Source organism: Arabidopsis lyrata (genome assembly GCF_000004255.2).
Source record: "Arabidopsis lyrata subsp. lyrata unplaced genomic scaffold ARALYscaffold_8, whole genome shotgun sequence".
Taxonomy (NCBI): domain Eukaryota; kingdom Viridiplantae; phylum Streptophyta; class Magnoliopsida; order Brassicales; family Brassicaceae; genus Arabidopsis; species Arabidopsis lyrata.
This window is the reverse complement of record NW_003302548.1, coordinates 21,982,577-22,007,397: the sequence shown is the minus strand read 5'-3', so window position 1 is coordinate 22,007,397 and position 24,821 is coordinate 21,982,577. Positions and strand designations below refer to the sequence as shown.

The window sequence follows — 24,821 nt, the reverse complement described above, 5'->3', positions numbered from 1 at the left end:
TGGAATATTTGGGAATTGAACTTAGAAACCCTTCAGACTATTTATATATTTTCAGACTTGATCATTTAGATAATTTATGCTCCGAAATATCCTCAAATATTATCGAGCTTATCGATCCCGCCAGACCAACCACATATGTCAACGAGCAGATGCTTATGTGGGCTTTAGGTTATTCCAAAATAAGGCCCAACCTAATACTAATGGGCCTTTCGAATTAGTTCTTCTCTCTTTCTTTTAGTTTCTCGTGATTAGCCTCACTCACATGTTTCCATTATTAATTCTTCTTCTTACATTATTTTTCTGTTCTGTTTCAAGATCCCCCCTCGATAATAATAATCTCGAAATTATATAAATGTATAACAATCAGTGTTCTAAAAAGCGGTCTAGGCGGTCGCCTAGGCCCCGACTAGACGCTAGGCTCTCATGCGACGCCTAGATTACCGCCTTGACCGCCTAAAATCACATAGATCTTGTTTAATGTATTTTTTCAATTTCAATTAGAGATTTATTTTTATATATAGTTATAAATATTCATATATTTTTTAATATAAATATAAATAAATGTTTTATCTAGTTTTTGTTTATAATTTCATAATTTTTAGTTTTATATAGATATTTTATATAACTTTTATATATAATATTATATTTATAATTTTTTATGTTATAAACGTCTAAACCGTCTAAAAAATCGCCTAGGCCCGATTAAGCGTTCTAGGCGCTAGGCACTGGGTCACCGCCCGCTTAGCGCCTAGCGCTTTCTTGAACACTGATAACAATTAATGAAATTGGCAAATTACGGCTGGAATAAATGGGAACAGCACGTAAATCAGGTGGATTTGCTTCTACGACGTTTGATAACGATATAACATTTGACCTATCTTTGATGAAACTTCGTCTTTTACCTTAAGTAATTTTCTTGTCATGTCTCTTTCTCGCTTCAACAACCAACTAGAAATATATTTAACAATAAATTTAAACGCCGTAATAAATTTTGTACTGCTGTTACAAAAATTTATCAAATACTATAGAAAAATGAGATCCGAGTTCGAGCGTGGCAAGGGTGAAGAAAATACTCTATTTTGGATCGTAAGTTGTATTATTACGAATTAAATTTTCCAGCTGAAAATGGTTAAAATTATCCATCCTTTATATTGTTATATAAGACTTTCAGCAGTAAACTTAAGTTGTAAAAAATTATAAAATCGCTAGTTTATATATATATATATATATATATATATATATATATATATATTTCGTATAAGTAATTTATAAAATCGGTGTAACTTGTATACTTGTGGATGATCGGTTTAGTCTCACGAGAGATCCATTCCTCGAGGGCTCTCACATGTTTCCCATTTTATCTTCTCCGTTGTCTCGTGTTTCTTCACAGATGGAGACGTTTAATATATCAATCATCGAAACACAATCTCCTCTTGTTCTATTTTTGGATTTATTAATTTTTGTTTTATATAATATACACTTGTCTCTATTGGCCACATATCTAAAAACCAACTGAATCTGATTTTGATGCCAGTTCACTTTGAACATATGTCAATCACTTTGGCTTTTAATTGAGAACTTAATCATGTACATGCATTAGCGACACAAACAATGTTTTTAGAAACGGGTTAGAAAAACATGTCAGAGAGTTAACCTAACGTTACTTTCTTCCTAATTAAACCCTAATTTTTCTTAATTAGGCTCTCTAGGTTACAGATTCGTAATCTCAAACTAATTAATGTCCCTGAAATATAACTTCAAAAATGTTGCTTGAATGTATAAATTGCTACATATTGTATGTTTTGGTCTACTTACTCTTTGATTGACAATTTGGACTCATATAAATCCAAAATTTTCAGTTAGTATATATGCACAATGAATTACGCCTGCGCATAGTATTTGATACTTATCCATTTATTTGATTTCTTGGTAAACGCCAATAATTTACAAGATATATATATATATTAAGAAGAAACGAAATGTATGTTTCGTAAATTTTGTTCCAATAGTTTCGGTTTCCTTAATAGAGTTGCATACGCTTGACATCTATATATAAGTGTATGTATGTAAAGGAAGAAAACATTATTTGTGACTGTAAATAACACAAATATGTTAATCAATATATATAGTCTAGTACTTACGTATAAAGATGGTGCAGTGCACACTTCACACATAAAAAAAACGTTACCTCAACAATAGAAACAAGACACATAACAAATTCTATCCGATTTGTTCCGATCAATTGCACAGTTATATATGTTCTTCTGTCTTTTCTGCCACTTCATGTCTCTCTCTCATCTTCTCCTTTTGTCTCCATTATCTCTCACTCATGCCTCTCTCTCTCTAGACATTCATAAGTACAATGTACATATTCAGACATTAACTACAAGGAGATTTTATGAAAATTATAATCAAATGTAATAAAAGAGCACCACAGTTTTGATAAAAATGGCGGTTTACGATTATTCAAGTCTATGACTGTGTAAACTGTAAAGGAACAAGAACACGAAGACCAGAGTGTACAACACAAATAATATTGTGATGCTCCTAGCTTATGAACAGTTATTACATAAGTTATTCTCACCAGCTATATCAAATAATTATGTATATTACAACAACTGTCATGTAAACTTAGTAGACTAATCAAAATTGAACAACTAATAACAAAACACTAAATATATATTTTCATTATAGCTAGTGATAATAAACACACTCATACAATATATATTAACTCATGTACCAAAAAATTAGCACCGCATACATTCATAAAGTCATTAAAACACCTTTTAATTTTTAAAGTAATCAAAGTCTCTAACTTTTTTTTTAGACAAAATACCTTTTTTATTTACTTCAAATAAATAAAATATCTATGTAGAATTTATGCCAAAGAAACTTTTTACACACAAACCCGACCATACATATCCCCATATATAATACAATAATTTATATATAAATATAAACTATACGAAACCCTTTTACCGACTGTTCTCTCTCTCCTCTCCTACTTTACTTATTTCCTATTCAAAGCAAGAAATCGAAAAAGGACCTCAAACTTTTTTTCTATCCTTCATTTTTCTCTCCTCCCATCAGCATCATCATGTCCTCCCATACCAATCTCCCCTCTCCCAAACCAGTTCCTAAACCGGATCACCGTATCTCCGGTACATCCCAAACCAAGAAACCACCGTCTTCCTCCGTCGCTCAAGACCAACAAAACCTAAAATGCCCTCGCTGCAACTCTCCAAACACAAAGTTCTGTTACTACAACAACTACAGTCTCTCTCAGCCTCGTCACTTCTGCAAATCTTGTCGCCGTTACTGGACACGTGGCGGCGCTTTAAGAAACGTTCCCATCGGTGGTGGTTGCCGGAAAACCAAAAAATCCATCAAACCTAATTCCTCCCTGAACACACTTCCTTCGTCTTCTTCTTCTCAGAGGTTCTTCTCTTCAATCATGGAAGATTCATCCAAATTCTTCCCTCCTCCGACAACAATGGATTTTCAGCTCGCTGGCTTATCTCTCAACAAAATGAACGATCTTCAACTTTTGAATAACCAAGAAGTTCTTGATCTTAGGCCCATGATCTCCTCGGGTCGAGAAAACACACCCGTTGATGTCGGGTCGGGTTTATCCTTAATGGGTTTTGGAGATTACAACAACAACCATTCACCGACGGCTTTCACAACCGCCGGAGCAAGCGACGGGAACTTAGCTTCTTCCATAGAGACTTTGAGTTGTTTAAACCAAGATTTACACTGGAGGCTTCAGCAACAGAGGATGGCGATGCTTTTTGGTAATTCTAATGAAGAAACTGTTGTTGTGGAGAGGCCACAACCTATTCTTTATCGGAATCTTGAGATCGTGAACTCATCATCGCCGTCGTCTCCGACGAAGAAAGGAGATAATCAGACAGAGTGGTATTTTGGTAATAATAGTGATAATGAAGGAGTGATTAGTAATAATGCTAATACAGGAGGAGGAAGTGAATGGAACAATGGAATTCAAGCTTGGACTGATCTTAATCATTATAATGCTTTGCCTTGATTCTTGGTAAGTTTAAGAAACTATATATATATATATATATATATATATCTATAATTTTATATATATATTTGTTATGTGTGTTGTGATGTAATGCCAAAACTATTTATGTTTGTAGTTTTTTCTTTTTGGGGTGTTCTTTTCGTTGTCGTTGTTGGTTTAGTACTTTAAGTTTCAATTTGTAAACAAAAAAACAAAATTGGGGGAGATATTCAAGAATGGAGAGAGATACTTACATAATATATTCTATATATTTGTGATTTGTCTATAATTAATTTATTTTCAAGTTGGAACAGAATTTACTGTGTTTAATTATTGAAAAGCTCTTGGTTTGGTGGTGAAATGTTCACTTAATGACTTATTGGATGGTTGTTATCCCAATGTTAATTACTTAATTCAAATTATTTTCTTCAAAAAGTCATTCTCAGTTAACAGATAATGTCTCCTTGGGATTGATCATAGTGTACCTTTAAATAAGTCTACTGGATTTTTTTTTTTGTTTTAACTGAGCATAATTATACAGACATTGAGCCAAGCAGAATAATTGACCATCCACATCATATGTCATATATACCCAAGTGAAAAAATAAAAACTGTGTGTAATATTCGTTAAAACATCGATATTTGTGCTGTAAATTGAAAATATAGATTGATGTTACATTAAAAATATGTCAGTGAAGTGTGGTCTAATTAATATGTATGAGCATATAGCATCTTAGTAGACACTGAACTATGTCGAGTCTATGTGAAACATAGAGATCAGGCCTTAGCCTTCTGTTGCAGTCTCTCGTTAGCCCCATCTTTAGCTTCTCTCTACATAATATCAACACGCATATATACGTATATGTTTGTTTATGTAGGCATGTGTACTATGTACATCTTATCACTGATCTCTAGAGCAAGGTCTGCAAGAACTAATGCATAAGCAGGCATGTGAAAACGGACTAAACTTAATTCTTTCAACTATTGCGTTAAACTGTCAAAAACATACCCAACACTGTTTTTTTTTTTTTTTTTTTTTTTTTTTTTTTACACACTGAAGTTTCTTAAACACTATAGTCTACAGGTTTAAGATACAATGATAACGAGTCGGTTAAATTCTAACTTAATTTGATTTTGGGAATTTTTTTTTACTAATTTGAATTTTGGACTTCTAAAAGAGAAAAGACACGTCTTAATTCATGTTTGTCAGTTTGTGGGTTCTAGAAGAATATTACTACTTCGTATACACTAATCTAAAAAGTTTTTACTTTCCTTGTTTTATCTGTTTATTTTTTTTAGCCATGCATGCAACTATTACGTTCTTTACTCAATTACTTTTGACGATAAAAGAAATTGCGGTCCCACTATGTAATCAGTCTTTTACCGTTTAATGGTACAAAGTTACAAAGCTATGTTATATAAAATATTTACAAGACTATAATTCTTTCAGTTATTTCTATATTATGATCTACATATACACACGCATCTATAAGAATTACTTTTTTAGGTTCCGATCACTTTCTTTTACAAAGTTTCGATCTCTTAAAAAGCCAATGTTGGCACTTTTGCATACTAAGACTCATCATTTGTAGGTTTGCTTTATACGATTTCTTCCTAAGAACATTATCTTTCGGATATCCTAACTTTTTGTTTTCTTCTCTTTGACACATCTTTTTTAATTATCTATCCTTAAAAGGTAATAAAAAGATCAAGAATTAACCTTTTATTGCTTTTGGTCGACGACCATGAACACACACTAGATAAATAAAAAGCTAAAATTTAATTGCATTGATTTCAAATAACTGACTTTATATAGTGTAATATAATAAAATAAAATAAATAATAATGATAGAAATATTTTGATGATTTAATTGGATAGATGGCGAAGGAGCATGATGAATGTGAATAACAAAGTGATGTAGCTGCTTTTGTATCATACAATACGAGTAGATTTAATATGTCGCTATTCCTATTTCACGGCTTTGCAACAACAATCTAAACCAATTGCCAGGAAGTCACGATTTACGACTCGTGAGTGGAGGCGATAGTATAGTATATATTCATTATTTTACCAATGTTTTCCATCGCCTTTATATTATATTTTCATCCTTTACATTGAGGGATGGCTAAATTAATGTATGCCCTATTCAAATGCAACAATTTCAGGTGTAAAGATTAAATCTATACATATTGTAACTCGATTCTTAGGAAAGTTAATAATAATTATTTTTAACCATATTTATCTTTGACAAAAACAAAACAGATATATGTTTTTGTTCTCATTAAATTTATCAGCTATGCGCACACATGCATGTATGTGAACTAAAGTGGGTGAAGAAGGAAGTAAATCATTCCATTTGGCTAAATAGGAAAAAAAGTAGAAAAGGTTAAATTGTTATTCCAAAAAAAGTAAACAAAACGGAATTAAATTGTTATTCCAAAAAAGTAAACAAAACGGAAGCTAATGTTACAGCTTTTGCTTTTCTTTAGAATCAAGTTTTGTACATTTGGCCATCGAACCGAACACCAATACGAAATTTGTCATAACCTCATCACAAAATAACGTCTTTTGGTAATGATGAAAAATGAAAAATAAAGGAAGAAAACTTCCTACACGAAACGAGTTACATGTTTTCTATGATTCTATTACATCATTCCTTTTTCTTCTTGGTAACCGAAAGTATATAATAATTTTAAACGATTGTTTTTTTGGAGTTATATAACAAAACAAAAACTCCAAAATGTTAGATGCAAAAAGGTTTATATATCACTTTATTTCAAATTCGACTTTGGCTCCAACTATTAATTCTTCTATTCTGAAAAAGTATCGCCAACAGTGCATTAAAATGGATTAATAGTAGTGGGTTATTTTTTTCTTTCTAAATGCCATGCCATAACTAAAAATAAATCACTTGACTTAAGTTTAGAGAACATATATCAAAGTTTTAAAACTATTTTATAAATTCGAATTAACAATTTGAATACTAAAATCTACATTACGATGCAAAAAATAAGTTGAATATTTGGAACCTTTAACGATAAACACGGGATCCATAATTCGGTTAGTTTTCGTATCGTATTGCAAATTTAGTATCCAAGTTTCTAATATTTAAAATTTCAAAATATTTAAAGGTAAAAGAAGTTGAACTTTTTTTAAAAACAAGCTTTTAAAAATTCGAAGAAAAAATATTTAAAACTTGAATACTAAAATCTACATAACGATGCAAAAACAAGTTGAATATGTGGAATCTCTAACGACAAATGCGGGATCCATAATCCGGTTACTTTTCGAATCGTAATGCAAATTTAGTATCCAAGTTTCTAATATTTAAAATTTCAAATCATTTAAAGGTAAAAGAAGAACTTTTTTTTAAAACAAACTTTAAAAAATCCGAAGAGAAAATATTAAAAACTTGAATACTAAAATCCACATAACGATGCAAAAACAAGTTGAATATGTGGAATCTCTAACGACAAATGCGGGATCCACAATCCAGTTAGTTTTTGTATCGTAATGCAAATTTAGTATCCAAGCTTCTAATATATTAAATTTTAAAACATTTAATGGTAAAAGAAGTTGACTTTTTTTTTAGAAAAGACAAGATTTAAAAATCCGAAGGGAAAATATTAAAAACTTGAATACTAAAATCTACATAACGATGCAAAAACAAGTTGAATATGTAAAATCTCTAACGACCAATGCGGGATCCACAATCCGGTTAGTTTTCGTATCCTATTGCAAATTTAGTATCCAAGTTTCTAATATTTAAAATTTCAAAACATCAAAAAGTAAAAGAAGTTGAACTTTAAAACAATAAAATAATTTTTTTTTAAGATTTAAAATCCGTGAGGAAGAATAAAACAAAAAACGTTTTTAAAAATACAATTTTTAGAAGCTAATAAAAAATTAAGAAGGGATAGAAATTGACCTCAGTTTCTTAATGGGCATGTGAATGGGCTTTTTGTTGGGCTAAAGATGAGATTGCAATCCAAGACCTTCTTCTCCACCACCGTGTCCGTCACGGAGAACGCATAAGCTTCCGATGATCCTATCTCGAGAAGAAGAATCAGAGCATCATCTTCTTCCATCACGCCTCGTCCTTTGTCTTGTCTTGTGTGCTGAGTGAAGACGAGAATAGAGCAATCCAACAACTGAAACACAATAGAGAAGAGAAGTCTCGAGTCTATTTATAGACTGTGTTTGGGATGTTCAAGTTTCCTTTTTTTCACTATTTTGTGTTTTCCTTTTTTTCAACCTTCGTTGCTGTTTTCCTTTTTCTTTTTTTTTAAAAAATCTTGTGTGTTGTTGTTTCCTTTTTTTAATACAAGACTACAGTGTTGGGCTTTATATCTATTTCACTAGTTCAGAAAAATGGGCTTGGGCCGAATACAAACCCATACTTTTACCAATAATCTCCACACGAACAAGACCCATCTCTGAAATGATGAAACCTCTTTGAATCTCTACAGATAATTTCTCTCTTTATAATTCTTGATACGATCTTGATCCAACTGTGACAATCGACACAAACTCTAAGGTTCTTTAGAATCCTTATACTTCCACCAACGTTTCTCCAAACCGCGAAAGCTATGGCGAGTTTTTCGCTATGTTGATGCAGAGATCTCTCTTTTGCAGTCTCCTCCATGTCTTGAAACACACAGCTTTTGTCTTCAACATATCCCAAATCTTTAGCCTTCTTAATCAGCTCTTCGAGATTTTCAAGAATCTGCTCAGAGTTTGGATGCGAAAACAAATCTCCAGCCATGAATGTATGCGTCTCTTTATCGATTTCAACCCAACTCATTGCTGGATTCTTCTTTAGTTTCATTTCCTTCATTTTGCTCTTCATCTCAATCACCCTTTTCCATTTCCCAGTGGATGCGTAGAGATTTGACAATAGAATGAGAGTTCCTTCATCTCCAGGTGCTATCTCTAGGATTTTTCTCGTTATCCGCTCTGCCATTTCTACCTTTCTATGAACCTTACAAGCACTAAGAAGCGTCCTCCACAGAACCAAATCCGGGTTTGTTACCTCAGTTATAAGCATTTCCGCTTCCTCTAATCTTCCTGCCCGTCCAAGCATATCTACCATACAAGCATAATGATCATTCGTTAACATGATCTTATCCTTTCTAAAGGAGTCAAAGAGTTCGCAACCTTCCTCAACTAATCCAGAGTTATTACAAGCCAAGAGTACGCTCAAGACTGTTACATCGTTCGGCTGCAGTCCAAGATTTATCATTCTCTCAAACAACTCAAGTGCTTCGCGTCCAAAACCGTTCTGTGCATAACTATATATCATTGTGTTCAAAGATATAACATCAACTTCACTCAAGGTATCAAAAACCAACCTTGCCATGTCTGAGCATCCACATTTCCCATATAACTCAATGAGCCCTGATCCGGCATACTTATCTCTATCAAAACCATATTTACTCACGATACCATGAACCTGTCTGCCTTCTTCAAACATTGCGAGATTCGAACACCCCCTGAGAGCACTTGACAATGTAAAAGAGTTGGGCTTGACTGAATCACGCATCATTTTTCTAAATTCGATTAGAGCCGTCTCTTCTCTACCGTTTTGTACAAGCCCTGATATGAGAGACGTCCAAGTTACCTGATTTGGGTACTTAATACACTTAAAAACCAGTAGGGAATCATCGACTAAGCTGCACCTCAAGTACATTGTAAGAAGAGAAGTTTGCGAAGCAAGAGCAGACTCAAAACCGGATTTGACCATAAGTCCATGAATCAACTTGCCATTACCTATATCCTTTAAGTTTCCACAAGATATCAATACACTAGCGTAAGTATACTCGTTAGGCTGGACTTTCTCAACCAACATACTTTGAAATGCCTTCACGGCTTCAGTATCTTCACCCTTCTGCGAGTAACCAACAATCAAAGCTGTGATCAAAACAACGTCTTTCTCCTCCACGCGGTCCAAAACTAACTTTGCCTCCCTCGTTTTACCAAACTTTACATACATATCCACAAGGGCACTTCCCACAAACACGTTCGAGACTTCCAAACCCAAAATCACAGCAAGTCCGTGGCTTCTCTGTGCTTCCTTCTCAAGACTCAAATCTGAAAACGCCTTGAAAACACTAGACAACGTGTACTCATCTGGCAAAACATTATTCGAGATCATCAATCTATACATCTCAACAGCTTCCTTGCTTCTTCTGTGCTTAATGTAATAAGCAATAATAGAGTTCCATGTTACAATATGTCTCTCAGGCATTCCATCGAACAGCTGGCGTGCGTAACCGATCTCGCCACATTTTAAACTCGCGTCGACGAGTTTGCTGCCGGAAAGTTCGACTGGAAAACCTGATTTGAGCATCTGGGCTTGGATATTCTTGATTCCCGATATCGATCTTTCGTCTATGCATTGTCTGAGAAGCTGAGAGAAAGTGTGCGTCGTTGTCAGGGAATCACAAGTGATGCAGAGAAGCCTAAACTGGCTATTGATAGATAGTTCCGGTGAACAAGTTTTGGTGGCAAAGAAGCTGAAAAATCTCGAAAAGGCGATCAATCCGCCGTTATAATCTCTTCTCATCGCCGGCGCATTTTTCCTCCGGTCATTGTTTCAGACTTTCAGTGTAGCTCATATCGGCCCATTAAAGGTCTCTAAGGCCCATACTGGTTTTGAACTCGAACATATAACAGCCCATTTAGGCCCATTAGATAAACCCTCCCTGTTCAGGAAAATGTATGCAAAGTTTCCTCCTTTTCTCTTCTCTGTATTTTCATCATCGGAAAGATCCTAAACGCCACGATGATCCGTCGAATACAATCACGGTGCGAATCGGGTTTGACTGGTTCAATCTCCGCCGTCGAAGTCGTGAAGAAGAAATTCTCGGCGGATGTTAAGATTCCTTCTCCGTTCACTCGCCGGCAGTTTTGCTCGGTGTCTCCGCTGATTCGCAATCTTCCAGAGGACGAATCTGATCCAACGAGTGTTCCACACCGGCTATTCTCAATTCTTTCTAAACCCAATTGGCATAAATGTCCGTCCTTGAAATCAATGGTTCCTGCGATAAGCCCTTCTCACGTCTCTTCGCTGTTCTCACTCGATCTAGATCCCAAAACAGCTCTTAATTTCTCTCATTGGATCTCACAGAATCCGAGATACAAGCACAGTGTATATTCCTATGCGTCCCTTCTTACTCTTCTCATCAACAATGGATATGTGGGTGTTGTGTTTAAGATCAGGTTATTGATGATTAAGAGCTGTGATTCAGTGGCAGACACTTTGTTTGTTTTGGATTTGTGTAGGAAGATGAATAAAGACGAAAGCTTTGAGCTTAAGTATAAGCTTATTATTGGGTGTTACAACACATTGTTGAATTCGTTGGCTAGATTTGGATTGGTCGATGAAATGAAGCAGGTTTATATGGAAATGTTGGAGGATAAGGTTTGTCCCAACATTTACACATATAATAAAATGGTTAATGGGTATTGCAAGGTGGGTAATGTGGAAGAGGCGAATCAGTATGTGAGTATGATAGTTGAGGCTGGGTTGGATCCTGATTTTTTCACATATACGTCTTTGATTATGGGCTATTGTCAAAGGAAGGATTTAGATTCTGCTTTTAAGGTCTTTAAGGAGATGCCTTTGAAGGGTTGCCGTAGAAATGAGGTTGCTTACACTCACCTTATACATGGTCTTTGTGTAGAGAGAAGGATCGATGAAGCGATGGACTTGTTTGTGAAAATGAAGGATGATGACTGTTATCCAACAGTTCGTACTTATACAGTTCTTATAAAGGCTCTGTGTGGATCAGAACGGAAGTCTGAAGCTCTTAACTTGGTTAAGGAGATGGAAGAGAAAGGCATTAAGCCGAATATTCACACGTATACCGTGTTAATTGATAGTTTATGCAGTCAATGTAAGCTCGAGAAAGCAAGAGAGTTGCTAGGTCAGATGCTAGAGAAAGGGTTGATGCCAAATGTAATCACTTACAATGCATTGATTAACGGGTATTGTAAGCGGGGGATGATTGAAGATGCGCTAGACGTTGTGGAGTTGATGGAGTCACGTAACCTCCGGCCGAATACACGCACGTACAATGAGTTGATAAAGGGGTATTGTAAAAGGAATGTGCACAAAGCAATGGGAGTGCTTAATAAAATGCTGGAACGTAAAGTGCTTCCAGATGTGGTCACCTACAATTCATTAATCGATGGGCAGTGTAGATCTGGTAATTTTGATAGTGCATATAGATTACTTAGTTTGATGAATGATAGAGGATTAGTTCCAGACCCGTGGACATATACTAGTATGATAGATTCTTTGTGTAAAAGCAAACGAGTGGAAGAAGCCTGCGACCTGTTTGATTCTCTCGAGCAGAAAGATGTAATTCCAAATGTGGTGATGTACACTGCATTGATTGATGGATACTGCAAGGCGGGTAAAGTAAACGAAGCTCATCTTATGCTTGAGAAAATGTTGAGTAAGAATTGCTTGCCAAATTCGTTGACTTTTAATGCCCTGATTCATGGGTTATGTACCGATGGAAAACTGAAAGAAGCGACGTTGTTGGAGGAAAAAATGGTGAAGATTGATCTACAGCCTACAGTTAGTACAGATACAATATTGATTCATAGATTGCTAAAGGACGGGGATTTTGATCACGCTTATAGACGTTTTCAGCAAATGTTGTCCTCTGGAACAAAGCCCGATGCACATACTTACACAACATTTATTCAAACTTATTGTAGGGAAGGGAGACTGCAAGACGCTGAGGATATGGTGGCAAAGATGAAGGAAAATGGTGTTTCCCCAGATTTGTTCACTTATTCTTCTCTGATTAAAGGTTATGGGGATCTAGGGCGGACAAATTCCGCATTTGTTGTCCTCAAGCGCATGCATGATACTGGTTGTGAACCTTCTCAACATACGTTTTTGTCTCTGATCAAACATCTGCTAGAGATGAAATATGGAAAAGTGAAAGGCGGTGAACCAGGAGTTTGTGTGATGTCTAATATGATGGAGTTTGATATTGTTGTTGAACTTCTTGAGAAGATGGTTGAACACGGGGTAACTCCCAACGCCAAATCCTACGAGAAACTGATGCTAGGGATCTGTGAAATTGGAAATCTCAGAGTTGCGGAAAAGGTGTTTGACCACATGCAACAAAAGGAAGGAATATCTCCTAGTGAGTTGGTTTTCAATGCGCTTCTTAGTTGTTGCTGCAAGCTGGAAAAGCATAACGAAGCAGCAAAGGTTGTAGATGATATGATTTGTGTTGGTCACTTACCGCAACTAGAGTCTTGCAAAATCTTGATTTGCAGGCTATATAAAAAAGGAGAAAAAGAGAGAGGGACTTCGGTTTTCCAGAATTTGCTTCAATGTGGTTATTATGACGATGAATTAGCTTGGAAGATCATCATTGATGGCGTGGGGAAGCAGGGACTTGTAGAGGCATTTTATGAACTATTCAACGTTATGGAGAAAAATGGCTGCACGTTTAGCTCTCAGACATATTCACTGCTAATCGAAGGACCTCCTGATAGCACATAAAGGGCCTATATTATATCAATTTGCCAGAGGATCATGCAATTCTATGGAACTCATATTCTTTTGATCCATGACTCGACCTGAAAAATCTGCAAGTAGCCTTGTATCTTGTGATATTGCTACAGGTCATTCAATAAGGTAACGCACAAATATTCATTACTTTTTGGCTGAAATGTGTGCCATTACCATTCCATTTCATGCTCTAATCTCTCTTTTCTGAAATTTGATTTACTTGTTTTCAGGGTCAAACCATGGTGTAGTCGTTTCTCAGATTCATCTTGATTCTTGGATCATTGACTTTGAGACACAAATAAGGAGTGAATACTGCAGCCAAAGGCTCACTATTTACTTATTAAGGCACTGCAGTCTGCAGATGTAAATTCTTTAAATGAGTTGTCTTTTTGCTTGAAGAGAAGGCCCTTGAAGCAACCTCGTTAAGCTTTCTTGTTTATTAGGGGTATGGAACCTGACATTTTTTAACTCCTGGCAACATTTTTGTCTTCTGTTGCGTATAGTTGATCCATTGATTCTCCTTTGCAGAGTAGATCAAATACATGAAAAACAGACCAATGTTGGTCCGAGGAGGTCGGAGGATGTTGTGTTTCTTTCAGCCCAGAGGATTATTGTTTTCCTTTGATATTACAACCAAATTCTTTTTTTCCATCTTTTTACACTTTCATACAATATAAAGAAGATTCACACTGTTGTCAAAAAAGAAAAAAAAAAAAAAAAACATATCTGGTACTGCGTGATTCCAAAGACTCATGACAGATGGAGTTTTGATGTGTCAAGAGTACATCTACTCAGCCGCCATTAATGACTACCAGATGTTCAAACAGAAGAAGAGCTTTAAAGAATCAGTTATGGTCTTGTTTGTTAATCAATAAAGAGATACCATGGCCGAGCCAAATCTGAAGCTTCATGTTGCAGTGTTCCCATGGTTAGCTTTAGGTCACATGATTCCTTACTTGCAACTCTCAAAGCTCATAGCAAGGAAAGGCCATACCGTCTCCTTTATCTCCACAGCTCGTAACATTTCACGTCTTCCCAATATATCCTCCGACCTTTCCGTGAATTTCGTGTCTTTGCCTTTAAGTCACAACGTCGACCACCTCCCAGAGAACGCTGAGGCCACCACTGATGTCCCGGGGACACACATAGCCTATCTCAAGAAAGCGTTTGATGGGCTTTCTGAAGCTTTCTCAGAGTTTTTAGAAGCTTCCAAACCAAACTGGATAGTGTATGATATCTTGCACCATTGGGTCCCACCTATCGCTGAGAAGCTCAGCGTGAGACGAGCCATCTTCTGCACGTTCAACGCAGCTTCCATCGTCATCATCAGTGGGCCAGCATCAGTCATGATTCATGGTCATGACCCTCGAAAGACCGCTGAAGATCTTACCGTGCCTCCACCATGGGTCCTGTTTGAGACCAACATAGTTTACCGTCTCTTTGAGGCTAGGAGGATCGTGGAGTATCCCACGGCAGGTGTAACTAGGCCTGGGATAAAAACCCGACCCGAATTTTCCGACCCGACCGAACCCGAAGAAACGAATTCGGCATGCTTCGGGTATGAGAGATATACCGATCGGAATAGATGAAATTAGGACTTCGGTTTTCTATTCGGTCGGTTCGGTTCGGGTATTCCGATCGGTTACCGACGAAAACCGAAACCGGTCCCGCCGTGATGAACGCAGCCGCCATCAAACCGGTTCCGATAAGACCCGACAGCGTAATCGGGTCATGGATTAAGCTGCGGCTCCGGATACCACTTTCGTTTAAGGTGGTGAGAGGAGAAGATGAACGGCTCTGAGACGGAATTCGCCGGAAATTGGGTTTGGCGCAGCAGAAGAGAACGGTGGCTGTTGAAGCAATCGCCATGGAAATTTTTCTCCAATTTCCAAGTTCTGGTTTAATTTAAACCGGGTTTACCGTCGAACCGTCTTTTATTAATTTCCCAATACACACAAACAAATCAGAAATTTAAATGATATAATTTTGGTTGCATTTCGGTTTAAATCGGTTAAATTTTGAAAAACCGAAATAACCGATTTCCGAACCGACCAAACCGAAATCAATTTCGGTTATCTTCGGCAACATTTATAATTTCACAATTAACCCGAAACCCGAATAAACCGACCCGACAACCCGAACTCGCAGGCCTAGGTGTAACCGGAGTCGAATTGAACGATAACTATAGATTGGGTTTGGCTTACGTTGGCTCTGAGGTTATTGCGATTACTGAGCCATGGTTCAGTTGGTGGGTTTGTTACTCATTGTGGGTGGGGATCAGCTGTGGAAGGGCTTAGCTTTGGTGTAGTTGGTGCTTCTGTGGGGATCAGCTGTGGAAGGGTTATTGCGATTACTGAGCCATGGTTCAGTTGGTGCTTCTGTGGCAGAGACAATCAGACAGCTTGGAAATTTCAAGGAATGAGCGAGACGGGTTGTTCATGAGTGCTTCTGTGGCAGACAGGTTGTTGTGGAAGAAGAAGGAAAGATCTACAGAAACAATGCTGCATCTCAGCAAGAGATTGCAAGATCATTATGCGGATGGTTTTATCGAGTTTCTGGAGAATCCTAGAGCTGGAGTGTATAGCAAATAATGAAGAAGTTTACAGTCTTCTCTGTCAACGTCAGCGAGATGTGTAATAAGAGTTGAGAATATAAGGCACAATCAATGTAATAAGTAATAACAAATGTTAATGTTCTTCAAAGAATAATCAAAAACTTGGTGATTCCAAAAGATGTCAACCTATAATCCGACTCTCCCTTTTGCACATGATGATAATTAAACTTAGATGAAATATCAGATAAGTACATTGACCCAAAATGTTGAACTAACAGGGCTTTGTGTACACGTGCAACACAAATAAGTACCTTGGTCAGGGTAGTTTGTCTATGTACAAAATACTATTAGGTCGGTGGAGATCTCAGCTTATCATCCGACTCATGTTTAAGAGAAGAATCCCCTCCCATTAGTTGTTCGAATCCTTCAACCTTAACGGGTTGAGCCCTGACCGTGCCTGGTGTACTGCAAATAGAAAGGGGACACAACTTTCAAGACCTGTCGAGTAGGTATGGAACCATGTTTTTGAGTTTCGAGGCGTTACTTACGGTGTTTGCATTTGTGGAATTTGCATTGAAGCCAATTGCCTGAATTGGCTATAGCCCGGCTGTTGTTGCATATTTGACTTGGCAGCAATCTGTTGCTGTCTGAGTTGCTGCTGCATCTGTTGCTGGTGTCTTGGGTTCATAGGGTTGAAGGCATTTCCATCTACTGCCATATCAGAAGGATTCTCTAGCTTTACCTGAACCAGCGGCCGATCCTTTTCCATATCCATGTTGGGTCGCGGTGATGTAACTGGACGTCTACGCATTCTTTCTAGCTGTTGTTGCTGCTGAAAGTTTTGGGGATTAACCATTTGCTGCATCTGTGGATGCATTTGCCTCTGAATCTGCAATAAAATCGAATCAAGAACTCAGAGAAGTTAAACCCAAGAAAATAAGCATCCATTTCTATGATCGCTTCATAAACAAACAAAATCAATTACGATGCTAAATGATAAGAGCAACAACAAACATTATGTACATACTTGTTGCGGTAACCGGAGAGAAGCTTGTTGCTGTAGATGTAACTGTTGCTGAAGCACTTGTGGTTGTTTCTGATTTGGGGGAGGATGATTCCTAGTACCATCCTTAACAAGCTCTGCTAAACTCCCAAGATTACTGGAAAAAGGCGTCAAATTTAATCATATGAACAAAACTAAATTTGAAGTTTTATTACTTAACAGGTGTCTATGAGGAGATAGCTATGAAAGGGAAAACATATATGATAGGACACATCTAAAGATTTCAGACTTCATTACGAAAGATAGATCTTCATAGATCAGTTGAAAGAGGCAAAACCGCTGAAAAGAAAACTCACCTATATCCTGTAGTATTAAGGAACATCTTGATCAACTGCATTGCTGAACACTCCTTTTTGTAACTGTCACTGAGAAGCTTCAAAATATGGCCTAATTTACTCATATGTCGGCTAACCAACTGAGAGAAGACATCAATGGGAACCTCTGTTGCACCTTCAAATCCCATCGTCAGAAGCATGCGTGCAACAACTTTCCGTGACACCAGAGCTGCTTGATCGTCACTAAAACCCAATTTTTCAGCTTTTCTACGGCGTAAAACTCCTCTATCTTCCATCCTATGGTACTCAGGCATCATCCCAAGCCTCTCGATCATGATATGACTCCTGGTAGTAACTTGTGGTAAAGTATCAAGTACCCCATAGAACTCTGTTTTTAAGTTGTCTTGTGTTCTAGTAACCGGCGAAAGGGCAGTCTCAGGTACACAGTTCATTCTAAACATTGTCTCCGGAAGAAAAAGTATATCATCTTCTGAACTACGTCCATCAAAGCCAGAACTTGGATGTGTACTAGATCTACTCATATGAGCTAAACTTCGATCTTCTAAAAAAGGTGCACGCTTTCTCTTATGAGTATCCACAACTCTAAGGTAAGTGGACATTCCTTCAGGTGTGCGTTTATCAGATTCTTGTCCTCCAACCGACATTCCATACTTAAAACCATACCTTGAAATAAACTGAGTGTACCAAGTGTCCGGTAACTCCTCAAACCTCGACCTTTGAGAAAGATTACTAAAATCAGACTCACTACCTCTCGTCCCAGAGATAAAACTTGGCTTTGATAGGCTCTGAAAAAATCATCATAATAGAGAAATTCACAGATGCACAAAAGATAAACAAACAAACATAAAACTATCATTTAGTGATTCGGATTTAAATCAAAGGTGAAACCTTTCGAATCAAAATTAAATTCTAGACATTGTATATAACGAGAGCTCCTTGAATCACCTTGGTTAAGCTCTGATTGTGGCGAATCCCTCCGTCTCGTTGAAACCCACTTTCAAGAGAAGCATTCTCCAACGTGTAGTACACATCATCTCCATGTAGCTGTAAATCTGAGAGCGAAGCAAAACCAAAACTTCACAATTCAACACACCTGAGAAATTGGGTCTTACTAGCTCGAAAAAAGGAACCAAACATACAATTAGGATTGAGCTTGGACACCGCGACGGAAGAAACATCGGAAATGGAAGCAGAGGATGATGATGAAGCGGCGATTGTATTGGATCGGAGGAAGAGAGAAACGGTGGCTTTATCGAATAAGAGAGCACGAACGCGGAGCTGGAGCTGAATCTGAGCCCTACACTTGGATTCATCAACGCGCATAAAAGCTTCCCAGTTAGAAGGAGAAGTAAGGTAATGGTGGAAAGAAGAGTAGATAGAATCGCCGAGCCATGTCCGCCATACGCCGGACAGTTCGAGTCTTCTCGCTAGATCGAAGCCACGACCGTCGTCGCCGAGCAGTGCCATTGTCACTGTTGATTTTTCCGTCTAAGTTTGTCGGCCTGAGTCTGTTTTTGTTTTATCGATAATGGGCTTAGACTAATAAGGCCCATTTATTTTCTCCAGTAATGGGCTTAGGCTACTAAGGCCCATTTATTTTGCCCAGTAAAACAAAATTCAAATATATTGATTTTAAAATTTTAACGCGCCAGGTAGGGGTCGAACCTACGGCCTTCTGCTTAGGAAACAGACGCTCTATCCACTGAGCTACAGGCGCCAATTTAATATATTATTATGAACCAAATCAAATATATATAAGTTTTATTAGTCATTAATTTTAGGCTATTCGAGTCGTTGATGGAGAATTGGAAATAATATGAATATGATGATCATTTCATTAGTTAATTTATTTGATAAGATAATTTATTTGATCTTATGACAACAATATCTTTGTTATTTAATAACCTTAATGTTCGTCTTTTCAGTTGACGACGATAACTATTTTTCATGTAGACGTAAACACTTTCATGTCACATCCACTATCGTTGTGGTTCGGTTAGAATTTTATATACGAGTGTATATGACATGTTTGCGTTTTACTAAATACTATTCTCTAATTCGCTGTTGGATTAAGTGATCGCCTCTTAGTTTATCATTTAATCCATAAGTTTACACGTAACGCTTTTACATTTTTCTTTTAATTTTTTGTAATGCAATTGAACAATATGAGAACATTACGATCAACGCAATTGTGTTTTACGTTGATAGATTTGAATCTTTGCTTACTATTTGGTCTAAACCAGTAAATGAAAAACTAAACCAAAAACTAAACTAAAAAGCCTAACTGATGAATTTCGGATTGAACAGGAGAGTGTTTATGACTGTTTTAAGTGAGAATGAAATCGGTTAGACTGACTTCTTCGACAGAACTTGACATTGGTGAGTTTGGTGGTCTTTTTGATTTGGACTGTGGGTCCCAATTAAGAGATCGAAAGAGATTACATTTGGAGAGTCAAAATTAGTTAAGGGGTTTGGTTCACCCACTAGACAAGAAACCTCTTTTTCTCTCGTTATCACCTTTCTCAATGAAATTACCAATTAACTAATCATCTCATTTCACCAAAAGGCTAAAAGATAATTTTTTCCAGCAACAACTTCACTTAACTTGTTGTTTTTATATGTGCTTGGCTAGATAATATTACAACAAATAATATACACGTAAAGAAAATCGTTTTTGTCATAACAAAGCAATAAAGACTTCAACAAATAATCATCAAATCTACTAACATTTTTTTTTTGATAAAAATCTATATTATTGAAGAAGTCTTGTAACTTGGAGTTTTCTTCTGCTTTGATTCAAGCTAAGGAAATTATCAGTTTGACCCCAAAAAAAAAAAAAAAAAATAGTCTTGGTAGTTAACGCCTCAACTTTACTAAACCCACATATATATGTAGTTGAAATTTGACACATCTATGTTTATAGTTTTGGTTGGATTTTTCTTCCATGCATATCGTACTTCTTTCTAATTTATAATCATGATCGCATCACGTAAGCTAATCACGTAAGCTAAATCAAAAACTAAATTTTTATTTCACTTAATTCTTAAGTTATATACGAGAGCTTGAAGTGGTGGGACTAACTCAACTAATAAAATATGTTGCACCTGATGTGGTTCGGATATAGGTTTTTTTTTACAAAGCTTCATGATGACTCGTGACAGTCGTGTCGTGAACCAAAACAATCTCATAAATGTTTTCTATCTTACTTAGTTATAAAACGTGTTAAATTTGATGTTTACGAGTTTATCATAGCATTAAGATATGTCAAGTAACAACAACAATGGCTTGGTCAATAGGGTGGTCAAGTTTCTTTGCCATATGTTCCCACACTCGTTATGATGGCGCCACGATAACCGAAAATAAGTTAGCATATGGAGTACTACTACACTCTTACCTCGAAAGATTCACATTCGACGGCATTTCATAAATAAGTTCCGTGTAGGTTCACATTAATGAAGAAAATGCTGGGCCAGACCAGAGAAAAATAAAAACAAGATGTCAGTACTATTTCACATGGCTAATATTAAATTGCTGAAAATACAAATTAAGTGAAATTGTAATTTCGAATAAATAAAAGTAAACATCAGTCACAGTAATTACGGAAATGCCATTGACTAGCTTTGGATATTTCAACCGTCGGCGTGTCTGTTCGTTGGAAGGCGTTTGTTACGGCATCGTATCTTTTCGTCTTCTTCATCAAAAAAAAAAAACCATTAAATTTTCATATATTTAAAATTCTTATAAAAAAAGCTAACTTGACTTGCATGGTGGAGTTGTATAAATATAGCAGAGATTCCAATCCATTACCAGTCATCAAAACCTGATCTTTCTTCTTCTTCTTCAAACTTTTTTTGCTTTCTCTAAAATCTTCCAAGAATAACCATTTCTAAAGATATCTTTAACGAGGCAACAACACAAAAACACAAAACTTCTGTTCCCCTGTTTCTACGGATTCTCTCCGGCTCTGAGAGCTTTCGCTTTCTCCTCTCGGAGATGTTACTCTGCTTCCCTCTTTTGTGTTCTTTTTGTTTTCTGGGTGAAATTTGTATGAAGCTTTGACTTATATTTAGGGATTTTTTCAAAGCTTCTCACGAAGAAGCATCCCAGAGGACGTTAATTTTTCTCAAAGCTATGGCTGTTGAAGGTAAACAACGCTAAATTTAGATTTTTTTAAACAAGTCGTTAATTTTCCGACATGTTTCTGTTTATCTTCTGATTTTTCCTTTCTAGGTTTGTCTCCAAATTAGAATATCTTCATTTTTTTCTGTTATCATTTTCCTATTGAGGAATTTACGCAAACACGTTATGTGCATCGAGAAATTAGAAACAAAAAAAAAAAATATGCCTTTTGATTCATTGCAGAGATGGAGAAGAAGATCAAAGGAAGCCATGATACGGAGCTACATAACAACGACTTATCCATCGAAGATCCATCTCCAAGATGCGTGCTTGAAATACCGGCAATGAGTTCAGATTCCGATAACAGCAGCAGCAGCAGTAGTTGTAGCTCGTGTTCTCCTGATAAATCATCGTCGCCATTATCAACAACTCCTACCAATGTTTCGTCTTTTCATCAATGGAACAAGATGATCGAATCTATCAAGAAGAAATCAATTAGGAGATTCTCTGTTATTCCTCTCCTCGCTAGCTACGAGCTTACCCGTAAAAACATGCGGCGGAAACAGCCGAAGCTACTATCTCCGTGTTCAGAAAATGAATTCGATTGTGACCAAATCCTCGTCACTAAACCTTCGTGGCGTAATTTCACCTTCGACGAGCTCGTTGCCGCCACCGACAATTTTAATCCCGGTAAATTTCATAACTTTAAAAGACGAAATTACCCCCAAACTTTTTGAACCTTGTGAAACAGAGGTTTTGATCATGGGATTTATTGGTTGTTGTTAGAGAACATGATTGGGAAAGGAGGGCATGCGGAGGTGTACAAAGGTGTTTTACCGGACGGAGAGACTGTGGCGATCAAGAAGCTGACGAGACACGCAAAGGAAGTAGAAGAAAGAGTCAGTGATTTCTTATCGGAGCTTGGGATAATCGCACATGTGAACCATCCAAACGCAGCTAGGCTTCGTGGTTTCAGTTGTGATCGCGGTTTGCATTTTGTGCTTGAGTACGCTCCTCATGGCAGTCTTGCTTCTCTACTCTTTGGTACAAAAATCCTATCCCTTCTTGTGGTTGGTTTCAGTCGTTGTTGTTGTGCTGATGTTCTTGAAACTTTATGTAGGATCTGAGGAGTGTTTGGATTGGAAGAAACGGTATAAAGTGGCTTTGGGTATAGCTGATGGTTTGAGTTATCTTCATAATGATTGCCCTCGACGGATTATTCACCGAGACATCAAAGCTTCCAACATTTTGCTCAGTCAAGATTACGAAGCTCAGGTATTGATTGGTTGATTAATTGATTCAACAAGCAATCAACTTTTTTTTGTATACTGAGAATTCAATGTTTTGCAGATTTCGGATTTTGGACTAGCTAAGTGGCTACCAGAGAATTGGCCTCATCACATTGTTTTCCCTATCGAAGGCACATTCGGGTCAGACATATAATTCCACAGTTACAATCTCTTATGTAAAAACCTTTCTTCTCGATGTTCTTGAGTCCAAAACCTGGTTGGTTCTTTCTTTTTTCTTACAGATATCTAGCTCCAGAGTACTTTATGCATGGGATTGTGGATGAGAAGACGGATGTGTTTGCGTTTGGTGTATTGCTTCTAGAGATCATAACTGGTCGTCGAGCAGTTGATACCGCTAGCCGGCAAAGCATAGTTATGTGGGTAATGATCTGCCTTTCTCTTCTCTTCATATGCATCTTCCATCTTCTGAATCAAACAGTTAAAACAGCTTGGATGCTTTCATATAGGCAAAACCTCTTTTGGAGAAGAACAGTGTGGAGGAAATAGTTGATCCTCAGCTAGGAAATGACTTTGATGAAATCGAGATGAAACGAGTGATGCAAACAGCTTCAATGTGCATACACCATGTATCAACTATGCGTCCTGACATGAACCGGGTATGTTCCAAAAAACAAAACCGGTCTCACTATTGTTGTCATTACAACTTGGATGATGAATTGTTATGATTTTGGATGCAGTTAGTTCAGCTGTTGCGCGGAGATGACCAGTTAGCAGAACAAAAACCAGGTGGAGCAAGAACAGTGAGTCTCGACGATTGCGACTTAGATCACACCTCTTCCTCTTACCTTAACGATCTCACTCGACATAGACAACTCTTAATGGAGTAAGCAATCTGATGATTCCATCCTCCCACAGAGAAGAAACAACAAGAAGCAAAAATGTTTTTCTTTTCCTTTTTCTTGTCTGTGATTTTGCTTCTTTTGTCTCCATTGTAAAAATCTTCAAAAGAGGGAAAATGTTGTATGTATAATTTGGCTTGTCTTCAAATTCTGGTTGTCCCTCTGTCACTGTTAGTAAAATTTCAAAATTCAGATGATAAATCTCACAACTTGTAATGCCTTTTTAGGAAAAAAAAAAAAAAAAAAATTGATAGAAAATAAAGAGTGACTGGTTTAGTCTTCTGAGATTCAGAGAGAGCAAAAAAAAAAAAAGACAATGGCTACAACAGAAACAATCATACAAGGAGCAATTTTGGTGCTAACCTTGGTTATTTTCTGGGCGATTAAGTATCTCTCTCAACGAGGCCTAACCAAATTCCGAACCAAACACCGAGCTACACTCCAAACCCAGCGTCAGCTAATCCAAGCCTCTCGTCTCCTAGCTCGAGCCCGAACCACACCCAAAAAATCCCAATCTCAATCTCTCGCCAAAACGGCGCTCACCGAAGCTGATAATGTGATCTCGATTTCACCAGATGATGCCGCCGGTCACATCGTCCGTGCCCTAGCTCTAGATCTGCTCGGTCACCACACTTCTGCTCTCAAATCGTTCGATATGGCGCTGACTTATCCGCGTTTGAAGTCGCTTTCGGTTGGAGAACGTGCCGATGCACTTGTGAAGAGAGCTGAGATGAAACTGGCTGTGAATCGGCGGCGGAGGATTGATTCGGCTATCGAAGATCTGGAAGAGGCGGTGAGGCTCGCCGCCGGTACAGATACGGCGAGATTATTCCGTCTATTAGGCGAGTGTTATGAGTTCAAGGGCCTGAGTGAGAAAGCCCATTGGGCTTTTAATGAAGCTTTAAAAGCCCAACCGAGTTCGGCAAACGGGTCGTGATGAATGAGATAGACCGGACTAGGCCGTGGCATTTTTTTTTAATCTAATCTTATTAGAATTTCAGTTTATACCCTGCTATTTTTCGTTAATTCGGTTTGTGATCTTTAACTAGTAAACTCTCTCATTTACCCCCAAAT

General features: G+C 37.2%; 7 protein-coding genes and 1 non-coding gene across 10 annotated transcripts; 5 read left to right on the top strand and 3 right to left on the bottom strand.

The window, feature by feature from the left end:
• Positions 1–2,915: 2,915 nt before the first annotated feature.
• On the top strand, positions 2,916–4,403 carry LOC9301040 (dof zinc finger protein DOF5.7). The gene has a single exon (XM_021016228.1). It carries the CDS (start codon positions 3,098–3,100, stop codon positions 4,043–4,045), a length of 948 nt encoding a protein of 315 aa, XP_020871887.1. The 5' UTR covers positions 2,916–3,097; the 3' UTR covers positions 4,046–4,403.
• Positions 4,404–8,338: 3,935 nt separating this feature from the next.
• On the bottom strand, positions 8,339–10,747 carry LOC9302752 (pentatricopeptide repeat-containing protein At5g65570). Its single transcript, XM_002864917.2, is given in 2 exon segments — positions 8,339–10,629; positions 10,632–10,747. Coding segments are annotated over 2 exon segments (2,223 nt in total). The 5' UTR covers positions 10,653–10,747; the 3' UTR covers positions 8,339–8,427.
• Positions 10,748–10,764: 17 nt separating this feature from the next.
• Positions 10,765–14,287, top strand: LOC9302751 (pentatricopeptide repeat-containing protein At5g65560). Of its 2 annotated transcripts, none has more exons than XM_021028362.1 (3): positions 10,765–13,692; positions 13,797–14,011; positions 14,100–14,287. In XM_021028362.1, exon 1 carries the CDS (start codon positions 10,810–10,812, stop codon positions 13,555–13,557), a length of 2,748 nt encoding a protein of 915 aa, XP_020884021.1. In that variant the 5' UTR covers positions 10,765–10,809; the 3' UTR covers positions 13,558–13,692; positions 13,797–14,011; positions 14,100–14,287. The 2 variants fall into 2 exon arrangements, with proteins under 2 accessions (XP_020884021.1, XP_002866679.1); XM_002866633.2 differs by having other exon boundaries at positions 14,095–14,287.
• Positions 14,288–14,443: 156 nt separating this feature from the next.
• On the top strand, positions 14,444–16,233 carry LOC9301038 (UDP-glycosyltransferase 91B1). Its single transcript, XM_021015828.1, is given in 5 exon segments — positions 14,444–15,063; positions 15,755–15,873; positions 15,936–16,023; positions 16,026–16,077; positions 16,079–16,233. Coding segments are annotated over 5 exon segments (951 nt in total). The 5' UTR covers positions 14,444–14,450; the 3' UTR covers positions 16,158–16,233.
• A 24-nt stretch (positions 16,234–16,257) lies between these two features.
• Positions 16,258–18,981, bottom strand: LOC9302750. Of its 2 annotated transcripts, XM_021028387.1 has the most exons (7): positions 18,619–18,981; positions 18,425–18,531; positions 17,480–18,264; positions 17,148–17,280; positions 16,768–17,009; positions 16,669–16,731; positions 16,258–16,585 (listed from the first exon to the last, which is right to left on the bottom strand). In XM_021028387.1, exons 1-7 carry the CDS (start codon positions 18,944–18,946, stop codon positions 16,468–16,470), a joined length of 1,776 nt encoding a protein of 591 aa, XP_020884046.1. In that variant the 5' UTR covers positions 18,947–18,981; the 3' UTR covers positions 16,258–16,467. The 2 variants fall into 2 exon arrangements, with proteins under 2 accessions (XP_020884046.1, XP_002864962.1); XM_002864916.2 differs by having other exon boundaries at positions 16,669–17,009.
• Positions 18,982–19,123: 142 nt separating this feature from the next.
• Positions 19,124–19,196, bottom strand: TRNAR-CCU. The gene has a single exon. It is a non-coding gene; the product is annotated as a tRNA-Arg (tRNA).
• Positions 19,197–21,153: 1,957 nt separating this feature from the next.
• On the top strand, positions 21,154–23,948 carry LOC9302749 (receptor-like cytosolic serine/threonine-protein kinase RBK1). The gene is made up of 8 exons (XM_021010044.1): positions 21,154–21,623; positions 21,842–22,288; positions 22,385–22,642; positions 22,719–22,873; positions 22,949–23,028; positions 23,130–23,268; positions 23,355–23,504; positions 23,586–23,948. Exons 1-8 carry the CDS (start codon positions 21,611–21,613, stop codon positions 23,733–23,735), a joined length of 1,392 nt encoding a protein of 463 aa, XP_020865703.1. The 5' UTR covers positions 21,154–21,610; the 3' UTR covers positions 23,736–23,948.
• Positions 23,949–23,986: 38 nt separating this feature from the next.
• On the top strand, positions 23,987–24,820 carry LOC9301037. Its single transcript, XM_002866630.2, has one exon. It carries the CDS (start codon positions 24,064–24,066, stop codon positions 24,682–24,684), a length of 621 nt encoding a protein of 206 aa, XP_002866676.1. The 5' UTR covers positions 23,987–24,063; the 3' UTR covers positions 24,685–24,820.
• The last annotated feature ends 1 nt before the right edge of the window (position 24,821 follows it).

Bases quoted from the DNA above. Each gene is read 5' to 3' on its own strand.
- LOC9301037 (XM_002866630.2), top strand. From the start codon at position 24,064: ATGGCTACAACAGAAACAATCATACAAGGAGCAATTTTGGTGCTAACC.
- LOC9302749 (XM_021010044.1), top strand. The intron at 22,874-22,948 runs GTATTGATTGGT...AATGTTTTGCAG, and splicing joins GTCAAGATTACGAAGCTCAG to ATTTCGGATTTTGGACTAGC. The intron at 23,029-23,129 runs GTCAGACATATA...TTTTTCTTACAG, and splicing joins CCTATCGAAGGCACATTCGG to ATATCTAGCTCCAGAGTACT.
- LOC9301040 (XM_021016228.1), top strand. From the start codon at position 3,098: ATGTCCTCCCATACCAATCTCCCCTCTCCCAAACCAGTTCCTAAACCG.
- LOC9302750 (XM_002864916.2), bottom strand. From the start codon at position 18,946: ATGGCACTGCTCGGCGACGACGGTCGTGGCTTCGATCTAGCGAGAAGA. The intron at 18,265-18,424 runs GTGATTCAAGGA...TGATTTTTTCAG, and splicing joins ACAATCAGAGCTTAACCAAG to AGCCTATCAAAGCCAAGTTT. The intron at 17,010-17,147 runs GTATGTACATAA...ATTTTATTGCAG, and splicing joins CTCTCCGGTTACCGCAACAA to ATTCAGAGGCAAATGCATCC.
- LOC9302751 (XM_021028362.1), top strand. From the start codon at position 10,810: ATGATCCGTCGAATACAATCACGGTGCGAATCGGGTTTGACTGGTTCA.